The sequence below is a fragment of the Nycticebus coucang genome, chromosome 3, assembly GCF_027406575.1.
Source record: "Nycticebus coucang isolate mNycCou1 chromosome 3, mNycCou1.pri, whole genome shotgun sequence".
Lineage (NCBI taxonomy): Eukaryota > Metazoa > Chordata > Mammalia > Primates > Lorisidae > Nycticebus > Nycticebus coucang.
The window spans coordinates 131,144,916-131,161,685 of record NC_069782.1 but is presented as its reverse complement, the minus strand read 5'-3'; the positions used below and the strand labels follow the sequence as shown (position 1 = coordinate 131,161,685).

Sequence of the window (16,770 nt, the reverse complement as noted above, 5' to 3'; positions counted from 1 at the left end):
TATCCCTTGTCTCTTATGAGTTTATAGGGTCTGATTGTCAGATGGTTTACCCATTAACAGGGCTTATCTGAACTCTGGAATTAGGGGGTAGGTGGAAAGCCCCTAAATAGCTTGGCGATGTAATCTTCATTAAGGAGGAAAGTGTGACTTAGTCATTTTCATGTGGATTTTACCTAGCCCCCTTTATTCCCTGTGCTAAGGAGCTAAGCAGGTTTTGTGATCCAGAATGGGCTCCTGTAGAGCATTTTTCCTTTTTTGTTAGTAGTGGGGGTGGAGGCTCCAGTCCAACAGATCACTTCTTTTTTTTTTTTTTTTTTTATTGTTGGGGATTCATTGAGGGTACAATAAGCCAGTTACACTGATTGCAATTGTTAGGTAAAGTCCCTCTTGCAATCATGTCAACAGATCACTTCTTAATAAACATCATCAGAAGGGCCAGCTGCTAATCATTTGCCTTTTCATTCTGAAGCCCCAGAGAACTTGAGTCAGGGCATGGGTATAGAGTTCACAAATGAGGGTGTTGCATAGCAGGCAGCAGGTGTCTGAAGTTGGATTCCAGTGAGGGTGAGGAACCTGTGGCATGGCCTTCTAGAACCCTGAGTGCAGCCCCTTGACTGAATCCAAACTTCACAGAACAAATCCCTTTCTTTTTTTTTTTGTTGCAGTTTGGCCGGGGCTGGGTTTGAACCCATCACCCTCGGCATATGGGGCCGGCGCCCTACTCACTGAGCCACAGGCGCCGCCCAAATCCCTTTCTTAAAAGTATTTGTTTTGTATTCATTCAAAAGGTCACACTCAAGGAGCCAGAAGGCCACATGTGGCACCAGGACTGCAGGTTCCCCACTCCTACAAGAGTGCACATATCTTCCCTAAGAGTAGTAAATGTCACACAAAGCTTAGACATCATGGATTAATGAAGTTCTTTGCTGGCAAAGAAGAAGTTATGGTCTTAGCAATGGAGAGCTCTGGAGCTGCCTATGGCTCAATGGGTAGGGCGCCGGCCCCATATACCAAGGGTGGCGGGTTCAAGCCCAGCCCCAGCCAAACTGCAACAAAAAAAATAGCCGGGTGTTCTGGCAGGTGCCTGTAGTCCCAGCTCCTTAGGAGGCTGAGGCAAGAGAATCGCTTAAGCCCACAAGTTGGAAGTTGCTGTGAGCTGTGATTCCACTGCACTCTACTGAGGTTGATAAAGTGAGACAGAGTCTAACTTTTAGAGTTTTTTTTCTAAAAAAAAAAAAAGAAAGAAATGGAGAGCTCAAGCCTTTTTTTGGTTCTGTGGGAAGGTAGAGGTTTGATGGGGAGAAGACAGAAGGACCACAGATTGCTTGCAGCTGCTGACCCCCTTCTTTATCATATCCCATCAAATATGAGAGCTAGGTTATAGGTCCTACTGTAGGGGCATTTTTAAAGATGAGAACAGAAGCAGGATTCATTTCATGGACAAATGTCCAAGGTGAATGAGTACAAAGCAACTGATAATTTCTTTTATGCTTAGTATTTATTTGCAAAAAAAGTCTTTAAAACTGCATTGTTAACCTAGAAATTTGGCGGTCAGTCTCCTTACTGAGATAATGCTTGAGTTTTTAGCAATCTCTCCCCTCACTAAAGACCGCCAAACAGAGAAGGGAACTTTTCAATAAATGTTGTCACTGTCAAAAAAGGTTAGAGCAAGCTGTTTGAATAGCTAGAACAGTTAAAAGCTTTTTTCTCTTGATGAGCTCTCTTTCTGTCCAGAGTGGAAGCCTAGCTAGCTATAGGTTCCACAGTATAGCTGCCACATATGGTGACCAGTTAGAATGGGTAGCTGTCCCTCTTAGCAATGACATTTGAAACCAAAACATGACTAAAGCTTGGTGACAATAGATGCTAGAAGCCTAGTATGGAAGGGGACCCTCATTTTAGTTTTTAAATTGAGCAAATTTGATGGGGGAAATCACGATGTGGGAGTAAATTTAGAACATTGAAATGTCAGTTTTATAGTCAAATTCCTGAGCTTAATTGCTATTTATAACATGATAAAAAGAAGCAAATTTAAAAAAACCTTTTATGGGCAGATAAGCAGGCATCTACTTGGAAAGGTGTGCTTTCCTCAAATGTATCTTCCTTACCTGCTTTTTAAAGAGACCTTAGTAGCCGAGACTTACTTACTCTAGCCCTGTGGATTTCTGTAGGGTTAGTCAGCTTTCATTTAACTTTATTGATTATGGTTTGAATAGCTTGTTGATGTCTTTTTTTTTTTTTTTTTTAAAGCCTTGATAAATTTGCTGAAGTTCCTTATGTCAAATGAGACTGTTCTTTTGGCCAAACACAACATTTTTACATTAGCCCTTATGGTGAGTAACAAAACAAATATTTCTTTTTCTGAAGCCATACAATAAGTAAGGCAGAAATGAACACAGAAGCTGGTAGTCTCAGGACTGAGCCATAGGGGGAACCAGGAACATGTTTTCCATTTAGACCAGAATCTCTAGACTGGTGATCCTCACTCTCACCTTTGTCTTTGGCAAACCTGGGACTTTTTATCATTCATAAAGAGTATTATTGTCTGGTAGCAGGGGGTATAGGTCAGATCTCTCTATATGAATAGTGGGCCTTGGTCCCAGATGAGAAACTATTCTATACTACTGCAGTTTCTATGTTGGTAAATAGCAAAGCCTCTAGAGATGTCCCAGCTAGATGAGTGGTATATGGCTGTACCTGGTTTATGAGGGAATTATAGATGTCTGTTTAGCTGACTGGTTACCTTATAGAAGGAAGGCATTGTGCCTTTTGACTGTCTTCTTAGGATATTACCTTGTGTGTTTGTAAATATTCAACATTTGGTGGGGGAAGTCCTCATTCCTGGCATTTGATGATAGCTACTATACCCCCCATGGCCAATTTCAAGCTATCAATGTGGCATCAGAGTCATGCAGACTTGGGAAGAGATGTGCAATAGTACACCACGATATGGTATTCCCACCACACAGATAGTAGAGGTATAAATCAATCCCCAGACAATTGTAGATAATGATAATGGTAAATGTAGAAAATAATAAGGAAGTGATAAGTTTTGAGTATTTATTACTTTCATTTTAATGTAATTTATTTAATTGTAAGTTATATGAATGAATTTTTAATAAATTAGCTTACAAAATTCCTAAGAATGTAATAATCAGTTCTTGCAAGCCAGTAAGAGCTGACTACAGCATATCACTGATAATTTCTGATCTTAATAATCTGATGCCTGTATGTGGATGTCTGCTTCTTTTTTAGATTGTGAACCTCTTTAATATGTTTATCACATATGGTGACACATTCCTGCCAACCCCCAGCAGCTATGATGAACTTTACTATGAGATTATCCGAATGCACCAGAGCTTTGATAATCTGTACTCCATGGGTAAGCTGTCTTTTCTTTTTACTCCTTTCCTTCTATCAGCTGTCTGGTTTTTGCCATATGTGAGAAAAAGATTACAAAAGATTCTTCTCTAGCTGTGGTGTTTGCTCTTGCTTGGCTCAAAAACATAGTAGTCTCTAGCCGAGCACAGAGGCTCACACCTATAATCCTAGCACTCTCGGAGGCTGAATCAGGTAGATTGCTAGAGCTCAGGAGTTTGAGACCAGCCTGAGCAATAACAAGACCCTGTCTCTACTAAAAATAGAAAAAACTTGAGGCAAGAGGATAGCTTGAGCCCAAGAACTTGAGGTTGCTGTGAGCTATAATGTCAAGGCACTCTATTCAGGATGCCAGAGTGAGACTGTCTCAAAAAAAAAATTCTCCCCGGGCGGCGCCTGTGGCTCAGTGAGTAGGGCGCTGGCCCCATATACCGAGGGTGGTGAGTTCAAACCCAGCCCCGGCCAAACTGCAACAAAAAGGCAACAAAAAAATAGCCGGGCGTTGTGGCGGGCGCCTGTAGTCCCAGCTGCTCGGGAGGCTGAGGCAAGAGAATCACATAAGCCCAAGAGCTGGAGGTTGCTGTGAGCTGTGTGATGCCACGGCACTCTACCAAGGGCAGTAAAGTGAGACTCTGTCTCTACAAAAAAAAAAAAAAATTCTCCCCTTCTCAGGCAATAGAAAGGTATATGTGGGCCTTTTGCCTTTAGGAATTCAGATTTCACCTCAGTGAAAAGCTGGTTAGCAGTTCTTTGTTGATATTTGTAAGAGAGAAAAAGGAGGATTGTGGATTCAGTGAATGCCAGGGAGATGGGGGTGAAAGAGTGGGTGGGAATTGACAGCAGCAAATAGAAGAGCTTGGTTCCGAAAGGAACACTGTGTAATTTGAGAAGTTAAAGGATTTTAAGGAATCTTAGTGTACTTATGTATTTTTAGCATAACTTACAAATGGAAGTGAGCATTAGATAAAAATCTTTTTTGCAAACCTTTTAGTGATTGGCCTACTAAAAATTTATTCTGCATCTATAGTGAGCATAACTCATTCCTGAAAGAGGTCATATGTAAGTTTGAGAAAAGGCCTAGTCAATCCTACCTGGAATTTAAAAGGCAAGGAAAGATCTCTATAGTTTGCACAGAAATAGAAAGTTACTTAGTAAAACTACCTTATTAAAAAAAAGCCCAATTAGCTTTATTGAGGTATAATTAATATGTAAAATAGCTAATACACATTTAAAATATACAAATTTTGGTAAGTTGTTTTTTTTTTTTGAGACAGAGCCTCAAGCTGTCGCCCTGGGTAGAGTGCTGTGGCGTCACGGCTCACAGCAACCTCCAACTCCTGAGCTTAAGCGATTCTCTTGCCTCAGCCTCCCAAGTAGCTGGGACTACAGGCGCCCACCACAACACCCGCCTATTTTTTGGTTGTAGTTGTCGTTGTTTGGCAGGCCCAGGCTGGGTTCAAACCGCCCAGCTCTGGTGTATGTGGCTGGCACCTTAGCTGCTTGAGCTACAAGCACCGAGCCAAATTTTGGTAAGTTTTAACACAGGCGCGTATATATATATATAGATGTAAAACCATCACAGTGATCAAGATAATGAACATACTCATCACCTCCCAAAAGTTTGTTTTGCATCTCTTTAGAATCCTCTTGTGTTCCTTTCCCCACTTAGTCCACTGATGTGCTTTCTGTCACTGTAGATTAATTTGCTTCATCCCTTGTGATGAGACTAAATTTGTGAAAACCCCATCATCTGCTTGGGACTTGTATATCATGAGAAAAGTGGAAGGGGTTTCAATCAAGCACCAGGAGAAAGAGGAGAAGCAAGCAGTGGAAAAGGGATTGCCTGAGGGGAAAATATTTTTTTCTCTCGTGGTTATTTCTCCAAGTTTTAACTTCCTTCTATAATCTTTCTGCTTTTGTTTAATTTCCAGGGTCCCCAGATAATTACTTTTCATATTTTAACCAGGATTTTTAGTTGTAATCAGCAGGAGAGAGACACTTTAGCAGGCTTACTTTGCCATGCTGCAAGAGGAACCTCACCATTTTATTTATTTATTTACTTTTACCAATTTACCAAATTACAAAATACACATTTGTAATTTACCATCTATACCATTTTTAAGTGTACAGTTTAATACTAATAAATCCGTTTATATTATTTTTTTTCCCCTTTATCTCTCCTTGCTCCTTCCCTTTCTCAGCCTCTGGTAACCACCATCACCTTCATTTTTTTTTTTTTTTTTGAGACAGAGCCTCAAGCTGTTGCCCTGGGTAGAGTGCTGTGGCATCACAGCTCACAGCAACCACCAACTCCTGGGCTCAAGTGATTCTCCTGCCCCCTCATCCCAAGTAGCTGGGACTACAGGTGCCCCCCACAACTCCTATCTATTTTTTGGTTGCAGCCGTCATTGTTGTTTGGTGGGCCCGGGCTGAATTCCAACCCGCCAGCTCAGGTATAGGTGGCTGGCGCCTTAGCCGCTTGAGCCACAGGCGCTGAGCCATCACTTTCATTTTTCAGATATATTTTTGCTATATAAAATTTGGTTTTCAATACTTTAAAATGTCATTTCCAGCTCAGCACCTGTAGAACAGTGGTTATGGTGCTGGCCACATGCACCAAGGGTGGCTGGTTCAAACCCAGCCTGGGCCTGCTAAACAACAATGGCAACAGCAACAAAAAACACAGCCAGGAGTTGTGGCGGGTGCCTGTAGTCCCAGCTACTTGGGAGGGTGAGGCAGGAGAATCGTTTAAGCCCAAGAATTAGAGGTTGCTGTGAGCTGTGACATCAGGGCACCCTACGAAGGGTGACACAGTGAGACTGTCTTAAAAAAAAAAACAAAAACAAAAAGTCATTTCCATTGTTTTCTGGCTTGCATAGTTCCTGATAAGTCTATCGTTATTATTATCTTTGTTTCTCTCTATAAAATGTATTGTTTCTCTCTGAATGCTTTTAATATTTTCTCTTTATCACTGGTTTTCTGTAATACAATTAATACATGCCTTGGCAAAGTTTACATTATGTTTATTTTACTTAGAGTTCTTTGAGATCCTTGGATCTATAGGTTTCTAGTTTTCATCAAATGTGGAAAAATTTTGGCTATGATTACTTCTCTTACTGCTCTTGTTTTAGAACTTCCATTATATATATTTTAGACCTCTTGACAGTGTTCTATAGGTCACTAAAGTTCTCTTCTTCTTTTTTAAAAATCTTTCCTCTTTGTGCTTTATTTTTGGTAGTTTCTCTTCCTTAGTCATCAAGCTCACTAATCTCTTTTATAGTTTAATATGCCATCACTGTCTTTAATTTCAGTTCATCTCATTTAGTCATCCAGTGTATTTTTTCATTTCAGAAAGTTTTATTTCCCCCCCAAATTTTTTTAATATGCCCATTTCTTTCCTCATTGTGTTTATATTTTCCTCAATCTTCCTGAGTATATGAAGCATATTTATAATTGCTATTTTAATAGCTTGTCTGCTAATTCCATTAACTTTCTTCATGTCTATGTCTGTTCTTGTTGACTAATTTTTCTCCTGCTTATGGATCATACTTTTTTGTTTATTGATTGCCTGTTTTTTTTTAAATTAGAATTTAACATGACATTGTGATTTTTCTTTTTAAGATAGGGTTTGTGGGATCACATTTGATCCTGCAATCACATTACTAGGTATCTATCCAAAAGAACAAAAATTATTGTACCATAAGGACATTTGCACTAGAATGTTGATCACAGCTCAATTCACATTGCCAGGATGTGGAATCAACCCAAGTGCCCATCTAACATGAATGAGTTAATAAATAGTGGTATACCATAGAATACTATTGAGCCACAAAAAGATGGAGACTTTACATCTTTTGCTTTAACCTGGATGGAGTTGGAGAATGCTCTCCTTAGTAAAGTATCACAGGAATGGAAAAGCAAGTATCCAATATACTCAATACTAATATGAAACCAATAGACAAACAAATATATTCCCAGTACAAGAGAAAAACACATTTAAACTCAAGGTGGGGAGAGAACAAAGGGGGATTGGTGTGCTCGTGCCTAACAGGCAGAATATAAGGGTATATGGCACACCTCTTGGGGGAGGAGTACAACTACAAGTTGAGCTTTACCGAACAAATGAAATCTAATCATCCGTACCCTCATATTAATGTTAAAAAAAAATTAAAAAGGTAAGTGTTTTTGCTCTCTCCACCTAGCCTGGAGTGTACCGGCATGATCATAGCCCATTGTAGCCTCAGACTCCTAGGCTCAAGCAATTCTCCTGCCTCAGCCTCCTGAGTAGCTGGGACTATAGGTGTGCATAACCTATGCTTGGCTAATTTTTTTTTTTTTTTAGAGATGGAGTCTCATCTGGTCGCCCTGGGGTTGATTGCCATGGCGTCATAGCTCACAGCAACCTCAAATTCTTGGGCTCAAGTGATTCTCTTGCCTCAGACTCCCAAGAAGCTGGGACTACAGGCACCTACCACAATGCCTTGTTATATTTTAGAGACGGGGTCTCACTCTTGCTCAGGCTGGTCTCAAATTCCTGAGCTCAAGCATTCCGCCCGCCTCAGCCTCCCAGATTGCTGGGACTACAGGTGTGAGCCACCATACCTGGCCCCAGCTTGGCTAATTTTTTAATTTCTTGAGGAGAAGGGGATCTTGCTATGTTCCCCAAGCAGTCTTGAACTCATGGACTCAAGCAGTCCTCCCATCTCAGATTCCCAAAGTGCTGGGATTATAGGCATCAACATTGTGAATTTTATGGAGTGGATCCTGGATTTTTTTTTTTTTGAGGTGGGGTCTTGTTCTGTTGCCCAGAGTACACTGGCACTATCGTAACTCACTGTAACCCACTATTTTCATTGTTGTGTATTAGTCTACATGCATACATAATTTTGTATAGTTGTAATATGGTATCCTTCCTTTTTGTGTTTTTCAACCTATATATTATTAATATTTTGTAATTTTCCTAAGTCTCTTATTGGCCACATGGTATGTTATTTTTGTGTATCAAAATTTATAGTATAAATGATTGCTTTAGTTTGAGGCTTTTAGGGCATTTTGAAATAATTTTGTGTTTAAATTTGGTAGCTTAGAAAAGAATATAAAAGCCAGTGGTATTTCTAGAAGAAATGCAGTGATGAGATCATCTGAGTGCCTGTTCACTAAGGAACAGAGCTGCGAGGATATTACAGAGAAATAACCCATGGACATAGTTAAGCATCTCTTTGAAAATAAGAGGAAGGAAAAATTCAGCTCAATTCTATAAATACTTAGGTTCCTACTATCAGAGAACATATGATTTAGTGATAGAGCTAGTGAAAAATTAATGCATCTAACAAATTTCATGATTGAGTTGAAAAAGCCATATCTGGCTCACTGAATCAATTTTGTTTATTACATGAATAAATTTGCATATACACTGGGTGAAAACTAAGTTCAGACTATAGAGCTCTAACTGGAAATTTACCAAATTCTCTTGCATTAAATCCTATAAATTAGGAAAGAACAGTACTCTGTTAACATCTTTTATTATTTTTATTTTTTATTTACTTATTTTTTTTGAAACAGGGTCTTACTCTGTTGCCTGGTCTAGAGTAGTACTGTTAACATCTTTTATTATTTTTATTTTTTATTTACTTATTTTTTTTGAAACAGGGTCTTACTCTGTTGCCTGGTCTAGAGTACATTGTGTTATCATAGCTCACTGCAGCCTCAAACTCTTGGGCTCAAGCAATCCTCCTGCCTCAGCCTCCTGAGTAGCTGGGACTACAGGCATGCAATAACTTACCTGGCTAATTTTTCTATTTTTTGTAGAGGTGGGGTCTTGCCTTTACTTAAGCTGGTCTTGAACTCTGGTTTTGAGTAATCCTCTTGTCTCTAGCCTCTCAAAGAACTGGGAGTACAGGCATGAGCCACAGTCCCTGGACTATTTTTAATTTTTTAAGAAAGGCTCTCGCTCTGTTGCCTAGGCTAGTGTATAGTGAGTGGTGTCATCACAGTTCACTGCAGCCTCAAACTTTTGGACTCAAGTGATCCTTCTGTCTTAATCTCCCAAGTAGGTGGGATGCCTCCATGCCTGGCTAATGTTTCTATTTTTTGTAGAGATGGGTTTTCACCAAAGATCCCAGGCTGGTCTTGAACTCAAGACCTCAAGCAATTTTCCCATTGCATCCTTTCAAAATGTTAGGATTATAGGTTTGAGCCACTATGCCAAGCCCCTGATAATATGTTTTATTAAGGCTTCCACTGGTGGGGCACAGTGGCTCACACCTGTAATCCTAGTACTCTGGGAGGCTGAGGTAGGAGGATAGCTTGAGCTCTTGAGTTGAGACCAGCCTGAGGAAAAGCGAGACCCCGTCTCTACTAAAAATAGAAAAACTGAGGCAGAAAGATCACTTGAGCCCAACGGTTGGAGGTTGCTGTGAGCTATGATGCAATGGCACTATACCCAGGGCAACGGCTTGAGACTGTGTTTCAAAAAAAACAGGCTCGGCGCCTGTAGCTCAGTGGCTAGGGCACTAGCCACATATACCAGAGTTGGTGGGTTTGAACCCAACCCGGGCCTGCCAAACAACAATGACAACTACAACCAAAAAATAGCTGGGCATTGTGGCAGGTGCCTGTAGTCCCAGCTACTCAGGAGGCTGAGGCAAGAGAATAGCTTGAGCCTAAGAGTTTGAGGTTGCTGTGAGCTGTGACACCATAGCACTCTACTGAGGGCAACACAGTGAGACTCTATCTCAAAAAAAATAAAATAAAATAATACATATATATATATATATATATATTGGACCTTGAGAGTTAGCTTTAGAGATTATGTTATTTACTTAGTTCTCCATATAAGTACAGGATCTTGAGTCATTCTTTCTGGATTCAAATTCCAACTTCATTATTTACAACTTGTGTGAATGACCTTAACCAATTATTTTACTTCTCTCCTCTGAGTTTCAGTTTCCTCATCTGTGTGTTATATTGAATATAATCTAACTTTGTCTAATGCCTGGCTCATAGTGAACTCTGCACCTATATAGCTCTTATTAACCAGCCATTGATTTAAACAGTATATTTGGAGTGCCAACCATGTGTCTCCTCTTTAAGACACAGGTACTTTAATGTGTGGCCCTGATAGAGGATATGTTTTGGGTTTCTATCATCAGTCTGGGTTTCTATCGTCTTTCTTCCTGTGCATGAGTTTAGAAAGAGAATTTGGGTTCAGGCTTGGTGGCTCATGCCTATAATCCTAGCACTCTGAGAGGCCCAGGCAGGTGGATTACCTCAGCTCAGGAGTCGGAGACCAGCCTGAGCAAGAGTAAGACCCTGTCTCTAAAAAAACAGAAACTAGCCTGGTGTTATGGTGGGCCCTTGTAGTTCCAGCCACTTGAGAAGTTAAGGCAAGAAGATTACTTAATCCTAAGAGTTTGAGGTTGCTGTGAGTTAGGATGATGCCACAGCACTCTACCCAGGACAACAGAGTGAGACTGCGTCTCAAAAAAAAAAAAAAAAAGAAAGAAAGAAAGGAGAATTTGGTTAGGCAGGGAAGAATGCTCCTGTTGATTCATTTACTCATCGTACAGTGAAGTCGGAGGAGCAAAATCGAGTTATTCCTTCATTGAAACATGTCCATCCTTTATCTCGAAAGGTTATTTGTCCTGTTTGAGTGAGTTTATTTACATCTTTATTATCAGAAAGATAATACATGGAGTAGGAGAGGACACCAACTCAGCCAGTCAGTTTCACTAAATTAGCCCCAGCCATTAGGGAAATGAAAAATATGGCAACCAGGTTACCCACACATCACCACTCCAGTGTAGATTTTATTTTATTTTAATTAATTAATTTAAAAAATTTTTAATTTAATTTTTTTTTGCATGAGAAAGAATTTTTTTTATTTTTAATTTCAGCTTGCTTATTCATTCTTCTTTGTTTGAAGTACTCTTTTTTTTTTTTTTTTGTTCATTTTCTTCTTCCTCTGGCAATGCTCTGTCCCGCTTTTTTTGATGTTAGTAGAGATGGGGTCTTACTCTGGCTCACTGCTGGTCATACTGGTCTCGAACCTCTGAGTTCAGGCAATCCACCCGCTTCGGCCTCCCACAGTGCTGGGACTATAGGCGTGAGTCACTACGCCTGGCTAGAAAGAATTTTTTTTAACGGGGTACAATGTGCTGATTTTATATACCATTTGAAATGTTTTCATCAAACTGGTTAATACAGCCTTCACTGCATTTTCTTAGTTATTGTGTTCAGACATTTATACTCTACACTTGTACATTTAACATGTACCCTTGTAAAATAATGCACCATAGGTGTGGTTTCACTAATTACCTTCCCTCCACCCATCCTCTCCCCCCCTTCCCCCTTCTTCTTGGGCTATGGTTGGGTTATAGCTTTCAAATGAAAGCTATAAATTGGTTTCATAGTAGGGCTGAGTACATAGGATACTTTTTCTTCCATTCTTGAGATACTTTGCTAAGAAGAATATGTTCCAGCTCCATCCACGTAAACATGAAAGAGGTAAAGTCTCTATCTTTTTTTAAGGCTGGATAATATTCCATGGTGTACATATACTATAGTTTATTAATCCATTCATGGGTCGATGGGTACTTGGGCTTCTTCCATGACTTAGCAATTATGAATTAGGCTGCAATAAACATTCTAGTGCAAATATCTTTGTGATAAAGTGTTTGGTCTTCTGGATATAACCTAGTAGAGGAATTGAAGGATCAAATGGCAGGTCTATTTTTAGATCCCTAAGTGATCTCCAAACATCTTTCCAAAAGGAACGTATTAGTTTTCATTCCCATCAGCAGTGCAGAAGTGTTCCCTTTTCTCCATACCCATGCCAACATCTATGGTTTTAATTATTATTATTTTTTTTTAGAGACTGTTTCATTTTGTTGTTCTTGGTAGAGTACCAAGGTGTCATAGCTCACAACAACCTCAAACTCTTGGGCTTAAGCGATTCTTTTGCCTCAGTCTCCCAAGTAGCTGGGACTACTGGTGCCTACCACAACGCCTGGCTATGTTTCTTTTTAGAGACGAGGTCTCCCTCTGGCCCAGGCTGGTCTTGAACCTGTGAGCTCAGGCAATCCACTCACCTCAGCTTCCCAGAGTGCTAGGATTATAGGTGTGAGCCACCACTCCCGGCTTATTATTATTATTATTATTATTTAGACAGAGTCTTTAGTTTGTTGCCCTCAGTAGAGTGCCATGGCATCATAGCTCATAGTAACCTCAAACTCTTGGGCTCAATTGATTATCTTACCTCCCAAGTAGCTTGAGCTACAGGTGCCCACCACAGTGCCTAGCTATATATATATATATATATATATATTTTTTTTTTTTTTTTGTAGAGACAAAGTCTCACTTTATGGCCCTCGGTAGAGTGCTGTGGCATCACACAGTTCACAGCAACCTCCAACTCCCAGGCTTAAGTGATTCTCTTGCCTCAGCCTCCCGAGTAGCTGGGACTACAGGCGCCCGCCACAACGCCCGGCTATTTTTTGGTTGCAGTTCAGCCGGGGCCAGGTTTGAACCCGCCACCCTCGGTATATGGGGCTGGCGCCTTACCGACTGAGCCACAGGCGCCGCCCTATTTTTTTTAAATTTTTTTTAATTATCAAACTTTAATTCATAGACTAATCTTACAGGATAAACAATAAGACAGCTAGTCAAGGTTACACTTAAAAAAAAAAAAAAAATCCAGCAGCGCAAATCTAATAGACTAAATACGTTCATCTCCTCCCAAACAGGCATTTGATTTAAAAACAGAAACCAAAACAGTGTACAGCACAAGAAAACATGGTACTTACATTTACTGTCAAATAATTCTGCAGAACTCTTTAAGAAAGAAAAAGAAAGAGGTTCTTAAAAATTCAGAAAGCAGTAGAACCACCCAGCCTGGCAGGTAAATCTGCCAGATGTTCTGCACATCAGAGGGCTCCTGAACACCTGTGACTTCGGAAAGGCCATGCCTATTTTTTTTTTTTTTAAGAGAGAACATCTCGCTGTGGCTCAGGCTGGTCTTGAACCTGTGAGCGTAGGCAGTCCTACTCCCAGCTGTACTCCTTGATTCTTTTTTTTTTTTTTAGAGACAGAGTCTCACTTTGTCACCCTTAGTAGAGTGTCAAGGCGTCACAGCTCACAGCAGTCTCCAGCTCTTGGGCTCTTGCCTCAGCCTCCCGCTGAGTAGCTGGGATTACAGGCTCCCACCACAACGCCTGGCTATTTTTTTTTGTTGTTGCAGTTTGGGTTTGAACCCACCACCCTTGGTATATGGGGTCAGTGCCCTACTCACTGAGCCACAGGCGCTGCCCTCCAGTGTAGATTTTAAAGGAATGCAAAAGCTAAGTTACAGGACATTGTTACCAGGGAACAGAGAACGCATAGGGGAGAAGGGTAGAGTATTTTGATAGAGGAAAAAAATTCCCAGTGAACATAGTTGAGAGAATTCAGCCCTTAGATTTTTCTCTAGGCTAAGGATGTTATTAACAGAAGATTGGCACAAGCTTTATTTCATTATTCTAATAGTGCTATTCTGAGATATGTCTTCATTTCTCATACTTGTGTTTTATACCAGTGGTTTGACAAATCTGTGTTCTTTCCTTCTTCACAGTCCTGAGGCTTTCTACCAATGCTGGCCAGTGGAAGGAAGCAGCTAGCAAGGTGACCCATGCGTTGGTTAATATCAGGTAAGAAATGAGAATTTATTTCTTTCAGAGTTTCTTGGCTCTTCCCAAGGTTTATCATACCTTTCTAAGTAGAGTGCATTGAACACTACTATTTTAAGCTCTATTATCTGTAGGAGTGGAAGAAATTGTCATACTTGAATAAGAAAGCAGGCATACCTGAGATTTTTGTTGTATTGAAATAGCTCATAGTGCTGGCTGTTTTATGGTTTTTCTACCAAGAGATAATTGTAACCCTTTTTTCAGGCATCTTAGTTACCAACATGTTTTCTGTGTTAAGGCTTATTTCTGAAAGATTTTTTTCTGATGTTCTCTGGCTTCAGTGAATGACTCATGGAGATTTAAAACTTTGACATTTTACTTCATGTGGCTATTTCTATTTGTGGTAAACAGAAGCTAATGGAGTGCATGATGCTAAGTCTCTCTCTTTTTTGTTGTTGCAGTTGTCAATATTGTTTAACAGGCCAGGGCCAGGTTTGAACCCGCTACCTCTGTGCATGTGGCCGGTGCCATAACCACTGTGCTATAGCCGCTGAGTCGGTGCTAAGTCATTTATGTTCCTTATGAAACAGCAAGGCAATTACAGAGTACCATATGTATTGGATAAAGTTATGTCAAACATGGAGTTGATAAAGGTCGTGAGAAGGTACCACTCACCCACAGGAGTATGCTATTCATAAATGGAAAAGGGAAAGTGCTTTCAGGATTGTGAAACTCAAATATGACCTTGCTCCCTTTGTGTGTATGATTTTTCATTTTCTCAGCAGTTATTAAATTGTTCTTGCAAACAACTGGAAAATTAACATGGAGTAAAAGAGGCAAACCCAACAGATGGGGAACTTGAATTAGCTCCAGATGTAAGCCTTGCCAGACATTCCCAGTAATAGTAATGCACATTTACAACTTGGTGTAGATTCTAATGTATGACAAAGCTGTTTATTTCTGTATCGTTCTTTTCTTTCTTGGTATTTAAAGGTAAAATGTCCTATGTCTACAGTGATTTACTATTGTGTTCGGCACATCTGGGAATAAAAGGAAAAGTGTGAAATGTGTGTGTTAGGAGGGCTGGGATGAGGGGGCATGGGGTGAGATGTGCTAACAAGATTGCAGTGAGTGTTGGTCTGCCTTACCTGTCTCCAGAGACATTTTGTAGCAAACATAGTTTTATAAATCTCACAAATAAATGCATACCTACACTTAGCAAATAATCCAGATACTGTGGTGGGGCCTATGATAAATGTGATTTTCTGTAAGAATCAGGAACTAAACAGCCTTCTGCTAAATATCCCTTTGTGACCCAAGGGCAGAATGACAAATGTGAGTGTTTGAATGAAACACCAGATTCTGGGCTAGAGTATGAAGTACATATGGGTATAATTTATGTTGTGTTTATTTATTCATGTATTTATGTAGGCTTTCCAGGCAGCTTCTTTTCATATGGGGCCTCTTTCCATGATCACATCCCTTTATGCTTGCTTTATCTCCTACTTTGTTGCTTTTCTGTTCAGTGTTTTCTGGTTTGTCTGCTGTCCTTATTTTTCTCAAGGGCCATTGAGCAGCTGATTTAAGTTTTTGGCTTCTCCTTTTTCTAAATATTCAAGAAAGACCTGGACTGATCCTGGAGGACATACGTAACCTCTGCCATTCTCTTTATATGAGTCTGTCAGGTTCATACTTGCATTTTCATTCCTCAGACTTCTCTGATGAACTTGCTATGGAGAATAATCACATCATTTTGAATTAGCCTCAGAGTATATGCTTAAAGTAACAAAGACCCAGTCAGTTTTCTCAAGAGCTTACTGGAAAGATGTGTTTGAATGTCACTTACCAGAGCAAGGCCAGATTAGAGAAAAATACTGGCGATAGTAAGTCTGCAAAAGTTTGCCTTTTTTTCCTTACAAACTGCTAGACTTTGTGTTGTTCTTTCATGTACTATTTTCTTTTTTTTCGAGACAGTCTTATTATGTTGCTCTCAGTAGAGCGCAATGGCACCACAGCTCACAGTAACCTCAAACTCTTGGGCTTAAGTGTCACAGCTCACCGCTACCACCCCTTGTCAGGGCCCAAGACTGGCCAGTCTCGGGCCCGGCTTACCTAGGTTCCAGATGCAGACTGCTAAGCTACCTTGTTCAGGAACAATTTCTCTTGGGTGCCTAAGGGCTATCTACTTTACCAGGAGAGAGAGAGAGAGAGAGAGAGAGAGAGAGAGAGAGAGAGAGAGAGAGAGAGAGAGAGAGAGAGAAGTGTGTCTTAGAGTAAAGCAGTCTTAGAATAGATAGATCTTAGTCTTTAGTAGAGCTTGGTAGTCTTCAGCAGAGAGATACCGTGCTGGCATTCTTTAGGCAGGAGAGGAGACAGAGTCAGAGTAAGTGGGTCCATGATAGATTACGCATGCTTCCGGCTGCCTTCTCCTCCAGCCTAATATAAGTCTGATCTCATGCCCCTCAACACCACAGGTGTAGAGACTGCCAATTTACCAATGCTCTCATCTCACCAGTTTTCATGCTTGTTAGGAGTGCTAAAACCCTCTCCATGCCCTTTTCACCAGGGGTTCCATTGTTGAGCTATACAGGTATTTCTTATAACTCTCACTCCTCCTAGCCATAGGCTATACGGGCTGCTACACTTAAGCAATTCTCTTGTCTCAGCCTCCCAAGTAGCTGGGACCACAGGCACCTGTCACAATGCCTGGCTATTTTTTTGTTGCAGTTGT

At 40.4% G+C, this 16,770-nt stretch overlaps 1 protein-coding gene across 2 annotated transcripts in view; it reads left to right on the top strand.

Annotated features, from left to right (window-relative positions):
* Positions 1–16,770, top strand: part of ARMH3 (armadillo like helical domain containing 3) — a 242,132-nt gene that overhangs the window by 110,192 nt on the left and 115,170 nt on the right. For both annotated transcript variants that reach the window (XM_053583043.1, XM_053583044.1), the window contains exons 21-23: positions 2,251–2,333; positions 3,256–3,382; positions 13,985–14,060. In XM_053583043.1, coding sequence (XP_053439018.1) covers positions 2,251–2,333; positions 3,256–3,382; positions 13,985–14,060 — 286 coding nt within the window. The remainder of the gene's footprint in view (positions 1–2,250; positions 2,334–3,255; positions 3,383–13,984; positions 14,061–16,770) is intronic.